The sequence below is a fragment of the Procambarus clarkii genome, chromosome 14 (assembly GCF_040958095.1).
Source record: "Procambarus clarkii isolate CNS0578487 chromosome 14, FALCON_Pclarkii_2.0, whole genome shotgun sequence".
Lineage (NCBI taxonomy): Eukaryota > Metazoa > Arthropoda > Malacostraca > Decapoda > Cambaridae > Procambarus > Procambarus clarkii.
Window position 1 is genome coordinate 44143228 of NC_091163.1, and position 27177 is coordinate 44170404.

Sequence of the window (27177 nt, forward strand, 5' to 3'; positions counted from 1 at the left end):
TACTGTCTAGAAACAAAACTATCTCCCTCGGGCCACGCTCAGAATGCATGAGGTCCAAGCTGGCTCCACCCTTCTTTCGGAGAGGGTAGCCGACAATGTTTTTTTAACAATTACTTTTATTGCCGAGACAGATTACGGAAATGAGATGTGATTAGAAAATAATTTGATATAGTATTGAAAGATGATAAGTAGTATGGAAGTGGACCAACGAGTTCAAGAAAGGACTGGAGGTAATCCTCACCAGAAACTGACAGACGTTCCGTTCCAATAATATGTGAATTATCGAAGTTCTTCTCAAACCTTCGAGACCCTAGATAATCAAGCACTAAATCACAAGGGCACATATGGGCCCATTGGTATACTTGACCAAGAGTCATGCAGGATCCCGATACGATTCTTACATGAATGTGACATGACGCAGAAGAATACATGTCCCAGATAAGAATGTTGTTAAAATTATCCACAGGAAGGACGGAACTGAAGGACCCGAAGGGACACGGAACTGAACCGGGGAGGGACCATCACCAAAACCAACTCGTATGTAGAGAGGGAAGGAAAGGAAAACCCCCACTCCCTGTAAAAGTAAGCCCCACTCAAAGGGTAGGAAAACCCAGTTGGGTCCAATGGGGCTTAAGGTCCCCAAGCCAGCCAGCCCCCAACCCCGGGAACCTCTATACCAGGTCCCGGGGCCGAATTGTCCTCCAAAGCCCCGGCCTCAAAATCAGTAGCCGGGCCAGCCGTAAAACACTAAGAAGGGGGGGGGGGGGGGCACTGGTATATGCATATGCATATACCAGTGCATATGCATATGCCTATACTCATATGCAACAACTGGAGGAACCGAATCAAATGCCTCCGTCGCCACCCCAGAAGGGGCAACCCCCGAAACTTCCCGAGTCTCAGAATCCTCTAAACTCCCCCCCCCCTCCACCTCCCCGACCATGACGCCCACAGACACTCTGGTGCCGAAAGCAAGGAGAGGGGGAGGGAAACCAGAATGAACCACAGAAGGGGAAGAACGAGGGGGGTGCGGACTGAACCAAGGTCGAAACGCCCAATACCCCCAAATCCAGGTCTCTACAAGCAAAGCAGGGTAGCCTCGGGGCATCCAGGGTAGCAATCAACCTAGCATGTTGCAGCAACCTAAACCTAGCACCTGACGCCTGACAGCTGGGTGGACTGCACTTCAGATTCGTAGTTCTGAGATTTCGGGTTCAATCCCCAGTAGAGGCGGAGACAAATGGGCAAAATGTTTCTTTCACCCTGATGCCCCTGTTACCTAGCAGTAAATAGGTAACCTGGGAGTTGGACAGCTGCTATGGGCTGCTTCCTGGGGGTGGAAGCCTGGTCGAGGACCGGGCCACGGGGACACTACGTCCCAAAATCCTCTCAAGATAACCTCAAGATAGCATGCAACGCCTGAGCCGCCTGCACCCAGATAGTATCATCAGTGGATTGGGTAAAGTGAATCACAAACAAGCAAAAATGCTCGCAAGACTCCAGGTTGAAGGTGTCACCGACCCAACAGGCGGCATAACGGAGGAAGAAACAATGTGTCGCCCTGAGACAAGGGAACAGAGTAACCCTCAAACTCACACAAGGCGAGAAGGGACCCAGGGGTCACATCCATTGAACCCCTTGCACCCCCGCGGGATTTCCCAGGGGCCTTAGACTGTTATCGCGAAGGGCAAGCCCAGGCAGGGTACTGCTAACCGGCGCCCATGTCTATCAAACAAACGTCTAAAACGGACCCCCCCCCCCCCCGGGACGTGTCCACTCACGGGGGCCAAGCAAGGGGGTACCACTGAACATAGGAGGTCAAGACCCTAAGATAACTGGGGATAGGGGAACAAAAGTAGACACCCCCACCAGGCACAAACAAAAATGAAAAGAAAACCCCTTCAAGGGGACAAAGTAACCAGAAGGAAAAAAACTGGCCACTGTAATAGGTGAAAACTAGCTGCGCAGTAACCTGCGCCCCTACCAGTGCAAAAACTACCACGTACCCCCAAGGTAAACAAGGGAGGAAACCCCCCAACACACTCAGGGCGGTCAATCACCGAGCAGCAAAAGACCAACAGAGGTAGACCCCCAAGGTGACTTGTGGAAGATAAACCCAAGCCCCAAGGGCAGTACTTACAGGGCACTCAGGGAAGGGAACCCTAAGCACATGTAGCTTGAGTACCTGTGAATATTACTCCCAGCTCGCACGCCACCATAAGAGCAGTACTGGACACAAGGCACAGCACAACACATGAGAGAATCTGGAGCTGGAGCCACATGACCGAGCCACAATCACATCAGCCGAGAACTGACAGGTGGATAGCCGGCGCGATGGGTCTGGGGCTCCCCCTTCCCCTTCCCCCTCCTTCTGGGAGGGGGGGGGGAAGCTGCGGAGAAAAGACATAAATGCTCCACACAATAAACAATGTAAAATAAAATAAGAAAATAAATTAAACTTGGGAATAAAGTATGCAATGCATTATAATCTGGAAGAAAATAAGGAGGTTGAAGCAGTTGAAAAACTTGACTTCAGGAGAGGACATTATGGCGACCTTAGAATTTTTTTTAGTGAGTATAATTGGACAGACTTGTTGCTAGGCAAGGAAGTAAATGAGATGTATGTCAAGTTTTGTGAAATATATGATAAAAGCAGAATTTTTTCTATACCAAAACAGAGATGCAGAACTAGGGAACAGGACTGGTTCAACAGAAATTGCAAGAGGGCCAGAGACCAAAAGACACAAAAATGGAATCAATATAGGAAGAGGCCAAACCCCCAAATATACCAGCGATACAAAGATGCAAGAAACAGCTACACGGCAGTGAGGAGAGAGGCAGAAAGAAATTTTGAAAAAGGGATTGTAGACAAATGTAAAACATAACCAAGTCTATTCTATAAATTCATAAACAACAAATTGCAGGTAAAGGATAATCTTCGGAGGTTGAAAATGGGGGAAAAAAAATCACGGAAAATTTAAAGGAGATGTGTGAAACATTAAACGAAAAATTCCAAAGCGTGTTTGTACAAAATGAAATCTTCAGGGAACCAGACACAATATGAATTCCAGAGAACAACATAGAGCACATAGAGGTGTCTAGAGACGAAGTGGAAAAAATGCTCAAGGAGCTAAGTAAGAACAAAGCAGTTGGTCCAGATGGAGTTTCACCATGGGTTCTGAGAGAATGTGCACCTGAGCTCAGCATTCCACTTCAACTGATTTTTCAGGCATCCCTGTTTACAGGAGTTGTAACTGATGTGTGGAAAAAGGCTAACATAGTTCCAATCTACAAAAGTGGCAACAGGGAAGGCCCCCTTAACCCTTAAGCTGCTAAGGGGTCCTGAGGAGATTTACACCCCTGTGTGAAAGAAATTCTTTTTTTTTTTTAAATTATTGTTTACTAAAAATGTCAATTTGTGTTCCCTGAGCATGGGGGAAAAAAATCGTAGGTCACATATTTTGGCTGCAATAGGCCGAGGAGGTCTGGTAAAATGTGGGCGTTGACAGAGCGGTCATCAGAGACCGTCAGCGTCACCCGAACTGACAGGTGGGAGTTGCCACAAAGATATTATTACCTAATTATTTCAATCTCTCTAATTGATTTTTTTAGTTTTTTTGTAGTAATATTATTCAATAGTGTGTAGTGTGATAGATTTATATAATAAATGGGGTGAATCATTGCTATACTCAAAAGTATGGTGTGCATATTAGTGATTCAATTACAGTGGTACCTCGCATAACGATTGCCCCAAAAGACGAATATTTTGGGTAACGAACGGCCCGATCGGCGTCAAATCGTCCCGTATGACGAACGCTGGTTTGAGTAACGTCAACACCACATGGTGGGGTCGCGCTGCTGCTTGCACATTCTTAGACGCCTCCGACGATGCACATAAATTATGTTGTTCTTGTTTAAAGATGCTAATGATGCTGGGATATAAAAGGGTGACTGCTAAGATGTTGCAAAGCATTGACGTTTTTGTAGGAAAAAAGAAATGAAATATCTGATATACAACAAATGTCAAAAAAGTTCGTTCGGTGTTCGGCAGGTAGGCTGCTCCATTATAACAATCTTTCTTTGTTTCAAATGTGTTCCATTTGTTTTTTATTTGTCATTTACGTCTCAATAATGGAGAAGCCTACCTTACATACACTGAATAAACCATTATGACATTTTCCTTTCTTCAAATGTGTTCAATATTTATTTTTCATTTGTCTTATAGCAAAAGGTTCGTTCGGTGGTCGGCAGGTAGGCTGCTCCATGTTTCTTACATACAAAAAACGTAAATAATAAAAAATATGAAGAATTTTGAAAACCAGTACAAATGTCAAAAATGTTCGTTCGGTGGTCTACAGGTCGACTGCTCCATGTTTCTTAAAAAAAAAAAAAAACGAAAAATAAAAGAACTGTTGAAACAATTTGAAAAATGGACAAATGTCATAAAGGTTCGTTCAGTGTTTGTCGGGTAGGCTGCTCCATTATTGAGACGTAAGTGATAAATACAAAACAAATGGAACACATTTGAAACAAAGAAAGATTGTCATAATGGAGCAGCCTACCCAACAAACACTGAACGAACCTTTTGCTATAACGAATATGAAAGACAAGGGCTGCTGGCTGGGTTAGTAGTGCGTGAGCAACCATTTGTAGCACACATGCCTCTGGCTCTCAAACACCTGTCCCACACGGTGTTGAAAGACTGTACTCAGTCAGTGCAATTCAGACCCTATTGTTTGAAGAACATAAGGGTCATAACATTGGTGAAGCTAGGCGCAATAAGGGCTTAACACAACGGTCGGATGCCTGTGATACAGCACCTATGAGGACGATACAGCGAGCGTATCCAGGTGTAGCTCTGAGCCCCACCCTTGCCATCTCTAATGTATATAGATGATACATAGATGAATCGTTTTCTGCGTTCAGTGATGATGCATCTGATACAAGTAGCATAGATGAACAGTGTTAGCGGCTTCCATGGTGGTGGTGTTCATTGATATTTTTAAGAATACCTGAATCTTTTCCTGACTGATGGACACTCTTTGAGGCTAGCTGAATCTCTTCCTGACTGATGGACACTCTTTGAGGCTAGCTGAATCTCTTCCTGTGTGGGACCTTACAAAGCGATCTTTTCAAGACTACCTTACAAATTGAGCTTTTCCTATAATCGTTTCAATACTACCTTATGCTTTACAAGCTTGGCTACATACCACCTACAAGTACTAAAGCCAAGGGTGCACGCGAGTGCATTATTTGCAAGCACACAGAACGATGAAACAGGAAACAAAAATCTATCTGTAGCTGGTGCAAGGAGAGCAAAGTCGCGCTGTGTACCATGGACTACTTCGTTGACTATTATGCACCTCCAAAGTACTGAGTGTGTAATACAGTGTGTTACTGTGTAAATAGTATGTGAAACTGTACATATTGTAATATTAGTGCATTTTTACCACGTAATATTGTGACAATAAACATTTATTGTGGACACATTACTGACACATGTATCACAGTTTCATGGAAAATTATGAACATTCTACTGTATACATATTGTAAAAGTCACAAATATGCATCATATACGATAAAAGAAACAAATAAAACCGCATTGGAAATGCATAGGAAAAATATTTGAAAATATATTTGTGGCAACACGCGGTGCTTGAATGGCCTGCGCGACCGTGTCTGGGAGCTTCACACACGGGCGACCAGGCCCTGATGACGTCACAGCGCACCTTGTCCACGCCCTCACAGCAAAAGTAAGTGGAATTTGGTAATTATTTTTCCATAGACATGTTCAGGGACGGTAATTTATCATTTTACAAAGAAAAATTATATTTTGGGGAACATTTGATGTCATGCACACTAGGGAAATTTCACAATAAACACAGTGCATCACACTGGTTACATGGGGGACACTCGTTTTGTATGACGTCCGTTTCACATGACGAACATGGAACGGATTAAATTCGTTATGGGAGGTACCACTGTATGTTCATAAAACAATAAACAAATAGTTTTACTGTTATTACACTCTATACATAGGTTATATATAAGTATCTGCATGTTTTATTCACCATAACGAATAAGTTGGTATTATGAGTCAAAAAGCAACGTGGAGTGACCGCCACACACCAGCCAGCCACTCCCTCAACAACGCCTCACTCGTCCACTTACTCCTCCCACCGTCCTATTATTTATTTAATTTACTATATACAAACGTTATATATAAGGATCTACATGTTTTGTTCAACACAACTGTACAACTAAGCTGATATAGTTAGTTCAGGCACTAAGAGACGTCGCTACACAAAGTCAGCTGGCGGCTACCTCCCTCACTCATTCAAGGTCAGGTGCACTAAAATTTCTCCCCCCAACAGTACTGTTTGCATTGTTGTTACATTATATACGCACATTATATATATACATTTGTGTTCCCCATAGAGAACCACTGAGCTGGTATGGTGAATGCAGACAATAACAGGTGACCACACATTCAAAAGGTGACACCCCTAGGGTCAACACTTGCATCAGAGGAGCTCCAGCATATTTCAACAATCCTAAGTATTGTAGTACAGGTTAATGATAGTGAGTGATGTCCCAGAGAACATAAAGGTATAGTGCTTTTGAAAAATAGGTGAGATAACAGGAATGTGCTAAGGGAAGTGAAAAATTGGATAAGAAAAAGTTACCCTAGTGTTTCCAGTGCAGAGAAGAACATTCAAGATGGCCACCGGCAAGAGGAAAACAAAACAGAGTTTGATTTTGAGGGATTCAATGAAGAAAGCATTGATATTAGCAGTCTACATAACAAGTTGGTAAAATTAGATACTATAGTGAACTCTCATGTAGAAATAATTAGTAAATTGAAAGAAAGTAATGACCATTTGAATAGCAAAGTTTTATGTCTTGAGGGTTTAGTGAAAGACTTGCGCAAGGATAAGAATCAATTGGAAACAAATTGCAAAGCCATGGAAGAAGAAAATAAACTCTTAAAAATAGCTTTGGAAGAAGTTAAAGTAAATTTAAACATAAATGACTACAATAGGTTAGGTAAGGAAATTCAACAGGAGAAACAGCTTTTGTCAGCACAGATGGAGGAAGTTACACAGGGAATAGAACAGTGCAAGAAAGATTTGCAACTCACCTATGAACAAGTGGCCAAGGAGAAGGAATAAATTGAAGAGTAAGTAAAGGAAGTAAAACACTGCAGCAACCAAGACAAAACAAACATTAGGCTGGAAGTGAGAAAGGAATTGGCATCTAACTTGAAGTTGGTGCAAAACACAGTTGATCGGAGCAAATCCCTGATAATTTTTGGTTGCAAAGAAAAGGAGATAACATCTAGGTCAGAAAGAGCTGTAGAAGAAGCGAAAGTAGTAGATAAAATTGTTGGCCTCGTAGAAGGTCTTACTACCATAGAGAATGTGTGCGACTACAGGAGAATAGGCAGGTACGTAAAAGGGAAAGATCGACCTTTGAGGATCACCCTAAACGGTGCCAAACAGATGGAAGAAGTATTAAGGAATGCTAGAAAATTACAAAGTGATGAGGATGGGAAAGTGTGGTTGTTAAGACGAGATCTTTCAAAAGAAGATAGAGAGAAGCTGAAACTGAACCTCGCCGAGGCAAAACGGTTAAATGAGAGCAGGAATGAAGAAGAAATAAATTCTTTTTTCTACAAAGTGATAGGGGTAGGCAGACCAGTAAAGTGGTACATAAAGGCAAACCAACAAAATCAATAGAGAGAGGGGGAGTGAAGAATAAGGAGAGGGGTAACACGTTCCTGAAGATTGCATACACGAACATAGATGGAGTGAGATCGAAGATACTGGAGTTAAGTGATGTAATACAGCTGCAGACACCAGACATTGTTGTACTCACGGAGACAAAACTTGAAGATGTAATTTTAAATGAGGTCATATTCCCAAGGGGCTACTCAATTTGGAGACAGGACAGAAAAATTAAGAAAGGCGGTAGCGTTGCTGTGCTGGTGAAAGAACACCTAAAGGTGAAGGAAATAATGACTGCCAATCCACAAGAAGTTGACATATTAGCACAAGAGATCTGCCATGAGGATGATAAACTAATGATCATAAAAGCATATACAGTAGTCCACTGCCAAGCAGCACATGGTCAAAGGAGGAGCTAGATAATAAACAAGAAGGTCTTATAACAATAATGAGAGAGATTATAGCGAGAGCGGATAACGATAGATCACGACTGTTGATAGTCGGTGACTTCAACTTGAAATCCATAGACTGGGAAGCATATGAAGCTAAAACAGAAGATTTTTGGACCTGTAGATTTGTAGACCTCATCCTGGAAACATTCTTGTATCAACATGTTAAACAAGCTACGAGGATGTGGGAACCTTGAGGTTACCTTGAGGTGCTTCCGGGGCTTAGCGTCCCCGCGGCCCGGTCGTCGACCAGGCGTCCTGGTTGCCGGACTGATCAACCAGGCTGTTGGACGCGGCTGCTCGCAGCCTGACGTATGAGTCACAGCCTGGTTGATCAGGTATCCTTTGGAGGGGCTTATCCAGTTCTCTCTTGAACACTGTGAGGGGTCGGCCACTTATGCCCCTTATGTGTAGTGGAAGCGTGTTGAACAGTCTCGGGCCTCTGATGTTGATAGAGATCTCTCTCAGAGTACCTGTTGCACCTCTGCTTTTTAACGGGGGTATTCTGCACATCCTGCCATGTCTTCTGGTCTCATGTGATGTTATTTCTGTGTGCAGGTTTGGGACCAGCCCCTCTAATATTTTCCATGTGTAAATTATTATGTACCTCTCCTGCCTGCACTCAAGGGAGTACAGTTTTAGGCTCTTTAGTCGGTCCCAATAGTTTAGATGTTTTCCTGAATGGATTCTAGCAGTAAAGGCTCTCTGCACGCTCTCCAGGTCACCAATTTCTCCAGCTTTGAAAGGTGTTGTCATTGTGCAGCAGTACTCCACTCTAGAGAGCACGAGCGTTTTGAAGAGTATCATCATCGGTATAGCATCTCTAGTGTGAAAAGTTCTTGTTATCCAACCTGTCATTTTTCTTGCAGTTGTGACGGCTACTTTATTGTGTTCTTTAAAGGTAAGGTCTTCCGACATGAGTATACCCAGATCCTTTACATTGCCTTTTCGTTCTATGTTATGATTTGCCTGAGTTTTGTACGTGGTTTCCGTTTTTATATTTTCATTTTTTCCATAGCGCATGAGCTGGAACTTATCTTCGTTAAACACCATATTATTTTCTGTAGCCCATAGAAAGACCTGATCTACATCTGACTGGAGGTTTGCCGTGTCCTCTATGTTGCCTACTCTCATGTAGATCCTAGTGTCATCTGCAAAGGATGATACAGTGCTATAGGTTGTGTTCTTGTCTATGTCCGATATGAGGCTGAGAAAAAGTACTGGAGTAAGCACAGTACCCTGGGGGACTGAGCTCTTCACGGTTGATGGGCTGGATTTTATTTTGTTGACTATTACACATTGGGTTCTGTTGGTCAGGAAATTGTAGATCCATCTGCCTATTTTTCCGGTAATTCCTTTTGAACGCATTTTATGTGCAATAACACCATGGTCACATTTATCAAAAGCTTTTGTGAAATCTGTGTAAATTACATCCGCATTATGTTTGTCTTCCATAGCATCTAATGCTATATCATAGTGGTCCAGCAACTGCGACAGGCAAGAGCGCCCTGTTCTGAAACCATGTTGTCCGGGGTTATGGAGTTGCTGTGATTCCATGTATTTTGTGATTGTACTTCTTAGCACTCTCTCAAAAATTTTTATGATGTGCGATGTTAGTGCTATCGGTCTGTAATTTTTTGCCTCTGCCTTATTTCCTCCTTTATGAAGTGGTGCTATCTCTGCTGTTTTAGTATATCAGGAATAACGCCAGTATCTAGGCTTTGTCTCCACAGAATGTGGAGGGCCTGCGATAGTGGTTTTTTACAGTTCTTTATGAATATGGAGTTCCAAGAATCCGGGCCTGGTGCAGAGTGCATAGGCATACTGTTTATGGCTTCTTCAAAATCCAGTGGGGATAAAGTGATGTCTGATATATGATTTGATGTTGGTATCATATCCATGAAAAATTCATTTGGGTTATCAATCTTTAGTGTGTTTAATGGCTCGCTGAAAACAGAGTCGTACTGCTTCCTCAGTAGCTCGCTCATTTCTTTGTTGTCATCGGTAAAAGTTCCATCTCCCTTTCGCAGGGGCCCGATACTAGATGTGGTTTTTGATCTTGATTTTGCATAGGAGAAAAAATATTTCGGATTTCTCTCTATTTCACTGATGGCCTTTTGCTCTCTTTGCCTCTCCTGGGCTTTTTTGTAGCTTCCGTTCAATTGTTTCTATTTCTCTACCTAACCTTCTTCGCCGTTCTTGAGATAGGGTGCGACTCTCAAGTTGTTCCACGATTCGTTTTCTTCGCCTATATAGGGAACGACGTTCCCGTTCCAATCTGCATCTCTTCCTCTTTTTTCTTAGGGATATGAGGTTTGAACATATTTCTAGTGCTACTGAGCTTATTTTTGCCAGGCACTGGTTCAGGTTTGCATTTTCTAGCTGTTCTTCCCAGTTTATTTCTGTGAAGTCCTGGTTTATTTGCTCCCAGTTTATCTGTTTATTATTGAAGTTGAATTTGCTGAAATCTCCTCCACCGGGAATCTGGACTGGTTTTGAAGGTCTACTCCCCATGGTTGTCATAACTTCAATTAAGTTGTGATCTGAGTAACAGGTATTTGTAATCATTATGTTCCTGATCAATTCATCATTATTAGTGAAAATGAGGTCCAGCGTGTTCTCCTTCCTAGTTGGTTCTACTATTTGCTGGTTTAAGGCAAACCTGTCGCACATCTGTAGCAGGTCATTGGCATGTGCCTGTTCATTTAGGCTACTTCCTGGTATTCTTTCTGATATTACAGTATTAGCCAGGTGCTTCCATTTCAGGTGCCGTAGGTTGAAGTCCCCAAGCAGGATGATGTTCGGAGCTGGATTTGTGAGGTTTTCCAAGCAGTGTTCAATTTTCATTAGTTGGTCTTTAAACTGCTGAGGGTTTGCCTCTGGTGACTTATATACAAGGACAATAACTACATTTAGAATCTCTATTTTGATTATCAGCACTTCGACCATATCATTTAAGGTGTTTAGCAGCTCGGTACAGATGAGTGTGTCTTTGATGTAGAGGCTGACCCTACCCTGAAGCCGGTGTTTCCTATCACATCTGAAAAGATTGTACTCTGAGATCCATATTTCACCGTTCGAGAAGGGGACGTTCCCTCCATGTTAGATTTGATATTTACCAGGAAGGAGGAAGAAATATTTGATATTCAGTACCTTCCTCCCTTGGGTAAAAGCGACCATGTCTTTTTGGGAATAAAGTATGCAATGCGTTATAATCTGGAAGAAAATAAGGAGGTTGAAGCAGTTGAAAAACCTGACTTCAGGAGAGGACATTATGGCGACCTTAGAAATTTTTTTAGTGAGTATAATTGGACAGACTAGATGCTAGGCAAGGAAGTGAATGAGATGTATGTCAAGTTTTGTGATATACAGTGGGGCCTCGACTTACGATGCTAATCCGTTCCCAGAGAAAGATAGTAAGTCGAAGCGATTTTTCCCATAAGAAATAAAGGGAATTGAATTAATCCATTCCCCACCCTCCAAAATATTAACATACAAATACATTTTATACTGAATACAATATTTTTTCTAACTACAATACAGTGCCAAAGTGGCTCTTACCTTTATGGAGCTCTTGATGGCATATGGAAGAGGGTGATGAGGGGGGAGGAGGAGAGTTGTTCCTGTTTGGAAGGGGAGTCCCCTTCCATTATCACATCAGGCAGTGATGTTTTCTCTGGAGTACTCTCTCTCCTATGTTTTGCCTGAATACCACTAGGACCTGGTTGTGGTTCAGTGCTTGTTTGTCTCACTACAAATTTGTCAAGAGACATTTGTTTTTCCCTTCATTTTAACATTTGTCTGTAATGATGCATCAGTGTCATTGAATAGGTTAAGGCAACGACCTACTGCAGCTTGATTTGGGTGAGTCTTTTCAGCAAAGGTTTGCAATTCTTCCCATGCTGCACACATTTTCTTAATTGTTGAGGAAGAGACATTCTGTACTCTTGTTTCTGCTCTATGGTCATCCTTACATGGGTTTTCATATGTTGAGCCTTACCACTGACTTTCCTGGGACTCATGGCATGATATATAATAATTACTTTAATGTTCAAAATGCAAAAAATCACCACAAAAGCGGAATTTCTTATAGGCGTGATCGTCACTAAGCAGGCAGCTGTAGTAAACTGAGGCAGGTCGGCCGCGTGACTGGGAACCACGGGCTCGGTCAACCCAAACGTGTACCAACAAATATCGGAAGTCGACAACAACATCGGATGTTGAGTCGCATTTTTTATGAAATTTACATCGTAACTCGAAATTGTCGTAAGTAGGGGCAATCGTATGTCAAGGTGCCACTGTATATGATAAAGTCACAAAAAAATTTATACCAAAACAGAGATGCAGAACTAGGAAACAGGATTGGTTCAATAGAAATTGCGAGAGGGCTAGAGACCAAAAGACACAAAAATGGAATCAGTACAGGAAGAGGCCAAACCCCCAAACATACCAGTGACACAAAGATGCAAGAAACAACTACACGGCAGTGAGGAGAGAGGCAGAAAGAAATTTTGAAAAGGGATTGCAGAAAATGTAAAACAGAACCAGGTCTATTCTATAAATTCATAAACAACAAATTGCAGATAAAGGATAATATTCAGAGGTTGAAAATGGGAAATAGATTCATGGAAAATGAAAAGGAACTGTGTGAAACACTAAACAAAAAGTTCCAAAGTGTGTTCGTACAAAATGAAATCTTTAGGGAACCAGACACAATAAGAATTCCAGAGAACAACATAGAGCACATAGAGGTGTCTACAGACAAAGTGGAAAAAATGCTCAAGGAGCTAAGTAAGAACAAAGCGTTGGTCCAGATAGAGTTTAACCATGGGTTCTGAGAGAATGTGTACCTGAGCTCAGCATTCCACTTCAACTGATTTTTCAGACATCCCTATGTACAGGAGTTGTAGCTGATGTGTGGAAAAAGGCTAACATAGTTCCAATCTACAAGTGGAAACAGGGAAGACCCCCTTAATTATTGGCCTGTATCATTGACAAGTGAAATAGTCAAAATATTGGAAAAAATAATTAAAACTAAATGGGTAGAACACCTGGAGGAAAATGATATAATATCAGACAGGCAGTATGGTTTTCGATCTGGAAGATTCTGTGTAACGAACTTACTCAGCTTTTATAATCGAGCCACAGAGATTTTACAGGAAAGAGATGGTTGGGTGGACTGCATCTATCTGGACCTAAAAAAGGCTTTCGACAGAGTTCCCCATAAGAGGTTGTTCTGGAAACTGGAACATATTGGAGGAGTGACAGGTAAGGTACTAACATGGATGAAAAATTTCCTGTCAAAAAAATGAGGGCCGTAATCAGAGGCAAGGTATTGGATTAGAGGAATGTCATGAGTGTAGTACCACAGGGTTCAGTTCTTGCACCGGTAATGTTCATTGTCTACATAAACGATCTACCAGTGGGAATACAGAATTACATGAACATGTTTGCTGATGATGCTAAGATAATAGGGAAGATAAGAAACCTAGATGATTGTCATGCTCTTCAAGAAGACCTGGAATAAATAAGTATATGGAGCAACACATGGCAAATGGAATTTAATGTGAATAAATGCCATGTTATGGAATGTGGAATTGGAGAACATAGACCCCACACAACCTATAAATTATGTGAGAAATCTTTAAAGAATTCTGACAAAGAAAGGGATCTAGGGGTTATCTTGAGGTTATCTTGAGATGATTTCGGGGCTTTTAGTGTCCCCGCGGCCCGGTCCTCGACCAGGCCTCCACCCCCAGGAAGCAGCCCGTGACAGCTGACTAACACCCAGGTACCTATCTACTGCTAGGTAACAGGGGCATAGGGTGAAAGAAACTCTGCCCATTGTTTCTCGCCGGCGCCTGGGATTGAACCCAGGACCACAGGATCACAAGTCCCGCGTGCTGTCCGCTCGGCCGACCGGCTCCCTTAACCTCCGGGAACCTCCGGGGTGGAGGTTCCGGGAGGACCTCCGAACCTCCGGGGTGGTTCTAGATAGAAAACTGTCACCTGGGGACCACATTAAGAACATTGTGCGAGGAGCCTATGCTACACTTTCTAACCTCAGAATTGCTTTTAAATACATGGATGTTGAAATACTCAAGAAGTTGTTAACGACTTTTTTTAGACCAAAGCTTGAATATGTAGCGGTTGTATGGTGCCCATATCTTAAGAAGCACAGCAACAAACTGGAAAAAGTGCACCGACATGCCACTAAGTGGCTCCCAGAACTGAAGGACAAGAGCTACGAGGAGAGGCTAGAGGCATTAAATATGCAAAAGCTAGAAGATAGAAGAAAAAGAGGCGATATGATCACTACGTTCAAAATAGTAACAGAAATCGATAAAATTGATAGGGAAGAATTCCTGAGACCCGGAACTTCAAGAACAAGAGGTCACAGATTTAAAGTAACAAAACAAAGCTGCCGGAGAAATATACGAAAATTCACTTTTGTAAACAGAGTGGTAGACAGTTGGAACAAGTTAGGTGAGAAGGTGGTGGAGGCCAAAACCGTCAGTAATTTCAAAGCGTTATATGACAAAGAGTGCTGGGGGGACGGCTATCAGCCTGGATAGCTCCGGGGAGCCAAAGGGGCTTCCCCCCCCCCCCCAGAAAGGGATGAAAACCCCCTGCATAGAAGGCACAAAAGGCTCAAGAAGAGGCAAAAAGCCCAAGCGCTGCAATCGGGTTCCCCACAAAGACCCGAGAACCCACAACAGGGGCTCCTAGGGCAGAGCCGTCCTCAATGCCCACTACCCCTGCAGAAAAGGTAAAGTCTAAGGAAAAGGCAGAAAAAAAAGGGGTCTGCTGGTAGGACCCAGAAGCCTCGGCAGGAGGAACAGGCTCAAATGCCTCCGTCACCGATCCGAATGGGGCAACCCCCGAAGCCGCCAGAGTCGGGAGCATGGAGGGGGGAAAAGGGCAGAGCGAACATGGAAAGGACTGAGAAGTGCAGATGGAACCAGAGTCGAAGCAACAAACACCCCCAAGTCTGGATCCCTTGCAACGCTGAAGCTGCCTGTAGCCGAACGTCAGTGTCAAGAGTGTGAGAAATTAGAGCAGAAGCAGAGAACATGTCTCGCAAGATTCTGGGTCAAAGGTGTCGTTGACCCAACAAGCAGCATGATAAAGGCATAAAAGGTGACTGTCACCCTGAGACAAGGGCACAGAACAACCCTCAAACTCGCACAAGGCGAGGTGGAACTCAGAAGACGCATCCACTGGTCAGCTGAGCCCCGACGGGGATTTCCAGGGCCCCCAGGCTGACTGCTACGGGAAACCCAGGCAAGGCACTGCCAAAACCAGTTAAACCCAAAACTCCCACGGGGAAAACTGCTAAAAGCTGAACCCCTGTGACGTGTACAATTACGGGGGCGTAGTGAAGGGCCACCCAAATACCTTAATGTAGACGAATTGCCAAACAAGGAAGACCGCCTCTCCAAGTAAGGAAGGAAAAAAAAAAAACGCAAGAGTACAGCATCACCAAAGGAACAGAACACAGCCACTACGTAGGTAGGCAAGCTGGGCAGTATCTTGCGCCCCAACCAGCAAGACAACACCACTTCCTACCCAAGGCCAAACAAAGGCCACAAAAACCACAGCTGGCCCCAAGGGCGGGGCAAAAACTGAGCAGCAAGAACTCCTACGGAAGTGGAATCCTGAAAGCTCTATGGAAGATAACCCCTAGAACTCATTGTAGTACTTACAGGGAAAATAGGAAAGGGAGCCTTAACCCTTAACTATTAAACTGTTCAACACGTCATATGACGTGTTGAGTAACTTACGTAAAAGTGCATATCACGTCTTGTGACATTTTGGAGTACTGTCTCCACTCGATCATCCGGACTATATGGGAAGGACCCCCAGCCGGATTATCACATTTTTCAGATAATGGTACTTTTTCACCTACGAGTCCAAAAGTGACCATTTCCAACTATTTTTATACTACAAACAACATAATTTGAATTGCCTTGCCACATATAATTATTAAATATCAACTAGAAACCTCAACTTACCTTGTTGGTGTTCGTCTTCTTGATTGATGCCACACATCTTAAAGTTAAGAATTCTTAACAATTTACGTAACCTATACTAACACAACACTAAAATTAACACTTAAAATTACTGTACAGTTCATTAAGCAAAGTTAGTTTTGACTGCCAGCTGCTGAAGCCTCACTGGTTGAAGGCATTTGGGTTGCTTGTGAGGCCTCACTTGTTGAAGGCGCTTCCATGCGCCACACTTGTTGAAGCGCTTGCATGCCCTCACTTGTTGAAGGGGCTTGCATGCCCTCACTTGTTGAAGGCGCTTGGCTTGCCTGTGATGCCTTACTTATTGAAGGGGCTTGGCTTGCCTGTGACGCCTCACTTCTTGAAGGCGCTTGGCTGCCTGTGACGCCTCACTTGTTGAAGGCGCTTGGCTTGCCTGTAACGCCTCACTTATTGAAGGCGCTTGCTTGCATCTCACTTGTAGGTGCTTGGCTTGCCTGTGACACCTCACTTGTTGAAGGCGCTTGCTTACGTCTCACTTGTTGTAGGTGCTTGGCTTACCTGTGGCGCCTCACTTGTTGAAGGCATTTGGCTGCCTGTGACGCCTCACTGGTTGAACAACACGTAACTTGTCTTTAATTGGTAGGACAACCTTCTTCCTCTTAACACCTCCAGAACGATTGATGCTGCTACCAGACATAGTCTTGGCCAAAAATGTTCAAAGTTACTATGAAAATAAAAAAGTTATTTAAAAAAATATTTCACTAATGGCGCAGCACTGTGTATAACATGAGGGACGGACACACATGGGTTGACCAGTGTTGGACGGGTCAACTTGGGGTGGGGCATCTATAGCACATTATGTAGGCCGCCAGGAGGGAAAAAACTCACAATATTTTTGAAGGAAACTTCAGCCTGTGCACATTGCTTTTAGGAAACTTATTTATTTGTTATTACATAATTACTAGTACTTATTTCATTTGTTTCTGGCTATGATTAAGTGTTCTAAATTTAATGGAAATTCCTGTACCCAGGTGGTCCCTCCCGACGCACCCCTCCCACCCTCCCAACACCACCCACCCACCCACCCCCTCCTCCACCATGCGTCTAGAGCCATAGACGGGATTAATACGGTACGGCCGAATTTTCATCCGGCCAAACCAGCTTTTATCTGGTTCCTGTGGCCATTTTGGCCAGATATTGTGATAACTTTATCCGATCACGATATTGACCGTATAAGGGCGTTTTCCGGATGTTTGAATCCCGGATAATCGCGGGGTTACAGTACTACACAAAATTTAAACGACCCGCAGATACACAGGGTTCACATCACCTTCCTCTGGGCTTTTGTAAACAGACGACATTTAAAAAAAAAAAAATATCATGGGCAATATTCATGGGAGTGAGGGGCCTCAGTACTGAGTAAGCCACCAAGGCAGGCGCATGCACCATGAGCTCACAGCACTGCTGTTCAGCTTGTGACCACAGCATTGCCTAAAAATGTCAAAAATATATGTAACTAGTATTATTTAGTGATGATAGTATTACAGAAGACCCCTGACTGTGATAATAATGACCAGGATTCTGATAATAGCAGGATTGTTGTGATAATTTGCACTGTACTGTGGGAGGAGTAATGTTGGAGGGAGGGAAGGCTGTAGCGTCGTCTGCCGAATCTGTGTGGTCACATGTTGCTGTCTGCACTTACTATACCAGCTTAGTGGTTTGCTATAGTGAACAAAACATGCAGATACCTTGAGGTTACCTTGAGGTGCTTTCGGGGCTTAGCGTCTCCGCGGCCCGGTCGTCAACCAGGCCTCCTGGTTGCCGGACTGATCAACCAGTGAGTCACAGCCTGGTTGATCAGGTATCCTTTGGCTCAGATACTTACAGGTATCAGATACTTACATATAATGTCTGTATATAGTGAAAAAAGCAAAAACAGTATGGTGGGAGGAGAATGTTGGCAAGTCAGGTGAGGTGAGGGAGGGAGTCGTGGCCAATGACTGGCTGGCTAGCTGGTGTACCGGCCACTCCTTGCTGCTTTTAGACTCATCATACCAACTTAGTGCTTCGTTATGGTGAACACAAATGTAGATACTTATTACACTATATATACACGTTATATATAACAGCAAAAGGGGTGTTGGGAGAAGCCATTTTGGTGAGGGTGGTGGCATCACATTCCTGACTTGTCATGCTGTGCAAGGGTGGCCACTATGCTCTTTGTGCACTATACCAGTTTAGATGAACAGTTATGGTGAACAAACCATATAGATACTTATATATAATGTTTGTATACTATATAGTGAATAAAAGCAAAAAAAGTATGGTGGGAGGAGGATGTTATAATTGACATAATTGAATCAATAATATGCACACCATAATTTTGAGAACAGTGATTATTCCCACCATTTTTTTTCCCTTCGTTGTAACACTTGTCTGTAGTGAGGCATCACATTGTCATTAAAAAGGTTAATGCAACGACATACTACAGCTTGCTCTGGGTAAGTCGTTTCAACAAAATTTGCATTTCTTTTCACAGCCTACACCACTTCCTAACTGTTGAGGAAGGGACATTCTCTACTGCCTCCTCCTCCTCCCTTGAAGACATTTCCTCAGCTGCCTCTTGTTGATGCTCCTTGTGGTCATTCTCACATGTGTTTTCTTGGCTTGATTCTTATCACTGGCTTTCTTGGGACTCATGGCGAGATATACAAGAAAAAAAATTATGTTCAAAGAGCCAAAAATCCCAAAACAACAGTAATTCTTTACAAAGAATTCAGGCACGATTGTCACTAGTCGGGAGGCACTGATAAACTGGGGCACTATCACCGTGCCACCACACACTAGGTTGGCCATACACGTATCAACAAACCCATTTTCCGAGGCAAAGTTTGTAACCCGATTTGAATTTTCCGAAGAAATTGGGCTTGTAACTCAAAATGTTTGTAAATTGGGGCATTTGTAAGCCAAAGTGTCACTGCATATCCATATCAGCCAGAACTGCTCCAGGGAACTGATAAGAGTTTCCTCAAGAAAAGCAAAAAAAAACAATTAAATTCTTTACAAAGAATTCAAACGCGATCGTCACTAAGCCCCTAAGGCTTAGTGACGATATGTCTTCTAAGTGGGAGACACTGGTAAACCAGGAGCCAGGTGCTTGGTCGACCTATACGTGTATCAACAAACTTGCCAAGCAAGGCAGAGCTCGTATACCGAGTCAAATTTTATGAAGAAATTGAGCTCGTAAGCTGAAAAATTACTAAAGAGGGGCATTCGTCAACCGAGATTCCACTGTATCGTACAATGCATCCTCACTGTTAACGAACCTCACTCTAATGAATTCCCAGCTGGTTTGAACAAATTACATTCGGTACTAAATGTTCAGTGGAATATACAAATGTTCATCTGTGTTGTTCTACTGATGGTGTTGACCTAGACTGGCATTGCAGGGCTGGCGAGAGAATTGTGTACTGTACACACTCTCCACATCGACCACTTCAATATTTGTATCACTAGTATCAGACATCTGTACAGTATCCACTTGATTTAACGGCCTATATGGGGCTGTACCCAGGTCGTTACATCCGGGGCTCCGGTATTTCCAAAGATGTTGAAGTGTCGGTAATATTTCGAGTAAAATTCAGGTAAGATATATTTTATATATCTAAAATGAAAAAAGTTCATTGTGTAATTGCGTTCCAAGTTAGTTCCTGTGTTAATGCTCATTCTATCACAGGTTACAATTAGTAATTCCTTCATATGACAAGTTGGATCACACAAGTGGACAAGTGAACCACACAACAAGTGAACCATATTAACCAAACACCTCCCTCCCTCCCTCCCTCCCTCACTGCTACTTTTCCCTCACCTCCACTCTTCCCTCACTCCCACTCTTCCCACACCCCCACCATCACCCTCCCTCCCTCACTGCTTCTATCCCTCCCTGCCTCTCCCCATCGATACCTCCCTCCATCACTGCCTCCCATCTCTCCCTCAATGCCTCCCATCCCTCCCTCAATGCCTCCCATCCCTCCCTCAATGTCTTCCATCCCTCCCTCAATGTCTTCCATCCCTCCCTCAATGCCTCCCATCCCTCCCACAATGTCTTCCATCCCTCCCTCACTGCCTGCCATCCCTCCCTCACTGCCTGCCATCCCTCCCTCACTGCCTTCCTCATAACATGAGAACAACAGGCTATGGAGGAGGTAGTTACTAACGGGGTCGAGGGAGCTACTAAAAGGGTCAAGGCTAGGCATACAGGCGGACATGTCTGTCAGCGCCTGCTCACAGATGCAAACTGTGCATAATTCATAAATAAAACTATATTTGTTTAATTAATAAATAGGAAACCATAACACATGTTAATGATTAATAATGTAGAGTAATATACAAAAATTAACATATTTTGGCAAAAATATTTTACAACTAAGATTAAAAATTTTAATACAGTATGGTTGAGTGAGAGGTTTGGCAACCATTGCCTGGTCAGCAGTCCTTGCCTTCCTTACCGCTTCCCTCACCACCACCACCAACACTCTCCCTCCCACACCACTACCACCAACTCTCCCTCCCTCCCTCACCACCACCCCCAATGCTCCCTCCCTCACCACCAACACTCTCCCTCCCACTCCACCACCACCAACACTCTCCCTCCCACTCCACCACCACCAACACTCTCCCTGCCTCTTCCCCCTCAATGCCTCTCTCCATCAATTACTTCCTCCCATCCCTTCCTCAATGCCTTCGAGGTCAGTGGCCTGTTGCCATGTGAGGGGCTCGCCGATATCAAAACGACCGCCAGACCGGTATATGAGGCTCCAGATACCGGTCTCCCAAACCGGTCGTTATTGCCAGCAGATCGGTATAAAAAAGGTCGTTAAATTGAGTGGATACTGTATTAGATCTTTTTCCTGATTTGAGTTATCAATATCACTGGCATGGTCATCTCCAAGCAATATGCTCTGTATTTCAACATCAGAGTGTTTTCTCAACATGGCCGAATGGGGACTGGGAGCTCAATGTGGATGCGTCCGACATGGTTGCTACCGTGAAAATGAGTCTGCCCACGGCTGTGGGGCATGCTGGGAATATTTTTCAAACTGGTGGATGCTCACTGGACGTCTCAGGCCTCCATCTTGTACCCAAGTTTTGAATCCTACAATATACCAATGAGTGCATTAAGGGGTTATGCGCACCCCCAATCGAGCACATTAAGACGCTATGTGCAATTCAGAGGGTTAATACTCTCAACATAACTGGTTAATAACATCATGATTAATACACTCACCATCACTGGGTGATAACAATAATACACTCACCATCACTGGGTGATGACAATATGATTAATACACTCACCATCACTGGGTGATGACAATATGATTAATACACTCACCATCACTGGGTGATGACAATATGATTAATACTCACCATCACTGGGTGATGACAATATGATTAATACACTCACCATCACTGGGTGATGACAATATGATTAATACACTCACCATCACTGGGTAATGACACCACTTGCTATCACCAATACTCTCAATTGGTGATTAATGCAATATGATTAATACACTCATCACTGGGTATTGACAACACAATTAATACAGTCACCATCACTGGGTAATGACAATATGATTAATATACTCGCCATTACTGGTTAATGACAACACCATGATTAATACATTCAGCATTGCTGGTTAATGACATCGAGATTAATACACTCACCATCATTAGTTAATAACACTATAATAAATACATTCACCATCACTAGTTATTGAAAACATAATAAATACACTCACTATCACTAGTTACTGTAAACATCATGATTAATACACTAATCATAACTGGTTAACCCTTAAACCGCGCAAATCATATATACTGTATATGATATCAGTGACAAAACCGAAACCTCGCACATCATATATACAGGCATACCTCAGTTTAAGAGTTTAATTGGTTCCTGGAGATGCCTCGTATTCCGAAAACTCGCATTCCGAAGCTAATTTCCCCATAAGAAATAAAGGGAAATGAATTAATCTGTTCCTGACTACCCCAAAAACCCCACATCAAACTAAATTTTTATACCTAATTCATCTAAATAAACCTACAAAACTATGTTCAAGTTATTACTTACCCTTGCTGTTGAATGCTGTAGGCGTATAGAAGATGGTGAGGAGGTGGGAGGAAGAGAGGAGTTACTGTTTGGAAGGGGAGTCCCCTTCCATTATCACATCAGGCAGCGAGGACTTCACTGGTATGCACACTCTGGCACATTTTGCCTGCATACCACTAGGACTTGCTTGTTTTACTAAGAATTTGTCTAATGACACTTGTTTTTCCCTACATTTTAACACTTGTCTGTAGTAAGACATCACATTATCATTTAAAAGGTCAATGCAACGGCCTGCTACAGCTTTATCTGGGTGAGTTTTTTCAACAAAACTTTGCAGTTCTTCCCATACTTCACACATTTTCTTAATCAAGAAGGGACATCCTCTACTGCCTCTACTCACAGCTATTTTCTTAGGTTGAACCTTACCAATGGCTTTCTTGAGACCCATGGCAAGATATATAATGACAACTTTTATGCTCAAATGGCCAAAAAAACGATAAAAAACTGTAAACCCTTGTGAAGAATTCAGGTGGGATAGTCACTGGACATGAGACACTGGTAAACTGAGGCGCGATCGCCATGCCACCACGCACCAGTCGGCCTGTACACGTATCAACAAACTCGCGTCCCGAGGTAACCCTCGCCTTCCGAGACATATTTTTGGAGTAAATCCTGCTCGTCTTCCGAAAAACTCGCATACAGGGACACTCGCATTCCGAGGTACCACTGTATATGATTTCATGTCTAGCACTATAATTTAAACGCCTCGCCTGGGATAGGGGCAGCTATAGTACAGCCACGACCAATAGTTGCCAGATACCACCTAGAAAAAAAATCCAGGCCAACATTCTTGGGTGTTAGAGCGTCAGTATTGAGCAAGCCACCAAGGCTGGCGCACGCAGCACGAGCTCACAGCACCACTGTTCACCTTGTGACCACAGCATCGCCTACAAATGCCATAATATATATGATACTGCTATTATTTAGCAGTGATAGTATTACTGAAGCCCCCTGACTGTGATAAAACTGACCAGGATTCTGATAATAGCAGGATTGTGGTAATATTTAGCGCTGTGCTCCATGGAGGGAGGAGTAAGGCTGTGGAGGGAGGGTGGTGGCGTCGTCTTCTGACTGTGTGTGACCACCATTTATTGACTGCACTCACCATACCAGCTTAGTGATTCGCTATGGTGAACACAAATGTAGATACTTATATATAACATGTGTATAGTGTGAGATAACAGCGAGAGGAGTAGGTTGGGAGCCTTCATTTTATTGAGGGAGGAGCATCGTCTGCACGACTTGGCATGTTGTTTACTGATGGCCACTATGGTCTTTGGGCACCATACCAGCTTATTTGTACAGTGAATAAATGCAAAAACAGTATTGTGGGAGGAGAATGAGGGCGAGTGAGGTGGTGTTGAAAGAGGGAGTGGCAGTGAGTGGCTCGCTGGTGTTTGGCGATCACTCCTCGTTGCTTTTTGACTCACAAGACCAAAATAGTAGTTCGTTATGGTGAACAAAACATGCAGATACTTATATATAACCTGTGTATATAGTGTAACAACAGCAAAACTATTTGTTTATTGTTTTATGAACATAATAATTGAATCACTAATATGCACACCATAATTTTGAGTACAGCGATGGTTCACACATTTTATTATATAAATATACCACAATTCACTGTATGGAATAATATTACTGCAAAAAAAAAACTAAGAAAAAATAAATCAGAGACATTGAAATAATTAGGTAATAATATATTTGTGGCAACTGCCGTCTGGCAGCTCGGGTGGAGTAGACCTCGTCTGGCGAAGGCTCTGCCAACGCCTCTTTTTTGCCACACTTCCCTACCCTATTGCGGCTAAAATATGCCACCTACGATTTTTTTGTTATTTTTTCCGTGATCAGGGAACAAAAATGAACACTTCTATAAGACGAAAGAATTTTTTGGCTTTTTTTTTGGTTGCACCTGTGGGTGTGAATTCCATTTGGGCCCCTAGCGGTTTGAGGGTTAATGACATCAACATGATACACACACTCACTAGTTGTACAGTAAGAATCAAATTGTCCTTACCATCATTAATAGGCAGAAGTAGTGTTTGCTGTTGTCCTTGGTAGCCGAGCAGAGACTGGAACCAGTATTACCTAATAGGTGAAATAAAACAAATTTAAGGTTTCTATAACTAAATTTTCCCACCAAAACATAATAAATGTTAAGAAAAATTTAATAACCTTCTTTTAGGTATTGTGCTAAGAGCAGAAGTAAGGAGGATAAGCAAGTTTAAGGAGACCAGGTAGGACTAAGGAGGGTGGACAAGAGTAGGGAGTGTGGGCATGAATATGGAGAGTGGGCACGAAAGAAGGAACTGATAAAATACATCAAAACTTTTATTTATTTATTATACCTGTATACAGTGGCACCTCGACATACGATTGCCCCTACTTACAATAATTTTGAGTTACGATGTAAATTTCATCGAAAAATGCGACGACATCCGATGGTGTCGTCGACTTCCGATATTTGTTGGTACACGTTCGGGTCGACCAAGCGCGTGGTTCCCGGTCACGCGGCCGACCTGCCTCAGTTTACTACAGCTGCCTGCTTAGTGACAATCACGCCTATAAGAAATTCCGCTTTTGTGGTGATTTTTTGCATTTTGAACATTAAAGTAATTATTATATATATATATATATATTTTTTTTTTTTTTTTTTTTTTTTTTTTTTTTTTTTTTTTTTTTGAGATATATACAAGAGTTGTTACATTGTTGTAGAGCCACTAGTACGCGTAGCGTTTCGGGCAGGTCCCTGGAATACGATCCCCTGCCGCGAAGAATCGTTGTTACAACCAAGTACACATTTTACTGTTGCGTTAAACAGAGGCTACAGTTAAGGAATTGCGCCCAGTAAATCCTCCCCGGCCAGGATACGAACCCATGACATAGCGCTCGCGGAACGCCAGGCGAGTGTCTTACCACTACACCACGGAGGATATATCATGCCATGAGTCCCAGGAAAGTCAGTGGTAAGGCTCAACATATGAAAACTCATGTAAGGATGACCATAGAGCAGAAACAAGAGTACAGAATGTCTCTTCCTCAACAATTAAGAAAATGTGTGCAGCATGGGAAGAATTGCAAACCTTTGCTGAAACGACTCGCCCAAATCAAGCTGCAGTAGGTCGTTGCCTTAACCTATTCAATGACACTGATGCATCATTACAGACAAATGTTAAAATGAAGGGAAAAACAAATGTCTCTTGACAAATTTGTAGTGAGACAAACAAGCACTGAACCACAACCAGGTCCTAGTGGTATTCAGGCAAAACATAAGAGAGAGAGTACTCCAGAGAAAACATCACTGCCTGATGTGATAATGGAAGGGGACTCCCCTTCCAAACAGTAACAACTCTCCTCCTCCCCCTTCATCACCATCTTCCATACACCATCAAGAGCCCTCCATAAAAGTTCGAGAAACTTTGGTACTGTATTGTAGTTAGAAAAAACTTTGTATTCAGTATAAAATATATTTGTATGTTAATATTTTGGAGGGTGGGGAATGGATTAATTCAATTCCCTTTATTTCTTATGGGAAAAATCGCTTCGACCTACGATATTTCGACTTACGATCCGTCTCTGGGAACGGATTAGCATCGTAAGTCGAGGCCCCATTGTATATGTGTATATATATACAGTGGAACCTCAATTAACGAGCGGCTCTATTAACGAGTTTTTCCAGTAACAAGAGAGCCACTCGCAGCAAATTTGTCTCTATTGACGAGCTCGCCTCTATTAACGAGCAAAACCACATGGTGCTGCTTCCTAGCGTCTCGCGGGTTCTCGCAAATTCTTGGACGCCTCCGACGCAAGTGTTGTTGTTGTATCTCACACGACAAGCATCCCTCTGGATTTATTTGCGCTTTTCTCTGGTTTTTTTGTGGTTTTGTGACTACAATTTGTAATGCCCGATGTCGCCAAAGAAGCTGCTTGCTAAAGACAGTGTTGGCAAGGGGAAGAAAGCGACAATTACCGTGGAAGTGAAGAAAGAAATAATAGCAAAGCACGAGCGTGGTGTGCGTGTGGTTGATCTCGTCAGGGAGTATGGCAGGTCCTCATCAACGATTTGTACCATTCTGAAGAGGAAGGAACAATTTAAGACGCTTGAGGTGGCTAATGGAGTTACCAAGGTTAACAAGAAATGTCCACAAATCCTAGAAGAGGTTGAAAAGTTACTGCTAGTCTGGATGAATGAAAGGTAATTGCATGGCGATAGTGTCTCTGAAGCTCTTGTCTGTGCAAAGGCCAAGAATTTGTATGTGGACCTTGTCAGGAAGACACCAGGTGCGTCGTCTGAAGAGGAGGAGATATTTAAGGCAAGCCGTAGATGGTTTGAGAAATTTAGGAAGAGAAGTGGTATCCACAGTGTTGTGCGACATGGGGAGGCTGCCAGCTCTGATAAAGCTGCTGCTGAGAAATTTGTACCAGAGTTCCAGGAATTTGTTGCTGGAAAGGAGTTCTTGCCCCAACAAGTTTTTAATTGTGACAAGACTGGCCTGTTTTGGAAGAAAATGACGAAGAGGACCTACATCACACAGGAGGAACAATCTTTGCCTGGCCACAAACCGATGAAGGATCGGCTTACTCTCGTCCTCTGTGCCAATGCAAGTGGCGATTGTAAGGTCAAGCCGCTGCTGGTCTACCACTCAGAAAATCCACGCGTGTTCAAGGCATGTAAAGTGTACAAGGCGCGACTGAATGTGATGTGGAGGTCCAATAAGAAATCCTGGGTTACGCGGATATTCTTCACTGAATGGATCAATGATGTTTTTGGCCCCTCAGTGAGGAAATATCTTGAAGAGAAACAGTTGCCACTCAAGGCCTTGCTCGTG

The 27177-nt window shown here is 43.1% G+C and overlaps 2 protein-coding genes across 4 annotated transcripts in view; one reads left to right on the top strand and one right to left on the bottom strand.

Annotated features, from left to right (window-relative positions):
- The window catches only part of LOC123748118 (uncharacterized), a 136620-nt gene that overhangs the window by 84731 nt on the left and 24712 nt on the right, over positions 1-27177 (bottom strand). Inside the window, exons 2-3 of one of the 3 annotated variants that reach the window (XM_069324570.1) lie at positions 24739-24910; positions 24366-24436 (exon numbers count right to left, since the gene is read on the bottom strand). The exons of 1 other annotated variant lie outside the window; for it this stretch is intronic. In XM_069324570.1, coding sequence (XP_069180671.1) covers positions 24366-24371 — 6 coding nt within the window. In that variant the 5' untranslated portion in view covers positions 24372-24436; positions 24739-24910. The remainder of the gene's footprint in view (positions 1-24365; positions 24437-24738; positions 24911-27177) is intronic. One more of the 3 variants, XM_069324569.1, reaches the window with a different exon arrangement.
- Positions 26257-27177, top strand: part of LOC138364816 (tigger transposable element-derived protein 1-like) — a 1518-nt gene continuing 597 nt past the window's right edge. The window contains exons 1-2 of the mRNA XM_069324799.1: positions 26257-26543; positions 26619-27177. The exon at positions 26619-27177 is cut by the window's right edge and continues 597 nt beyond it. Coding sequence (XP_069180900.1) covers positions 26257-26543; positions 26619-27177 — 846 coding nt within the window. The remainder of the gene's footprint in view (positions 26544-26618) is intronic.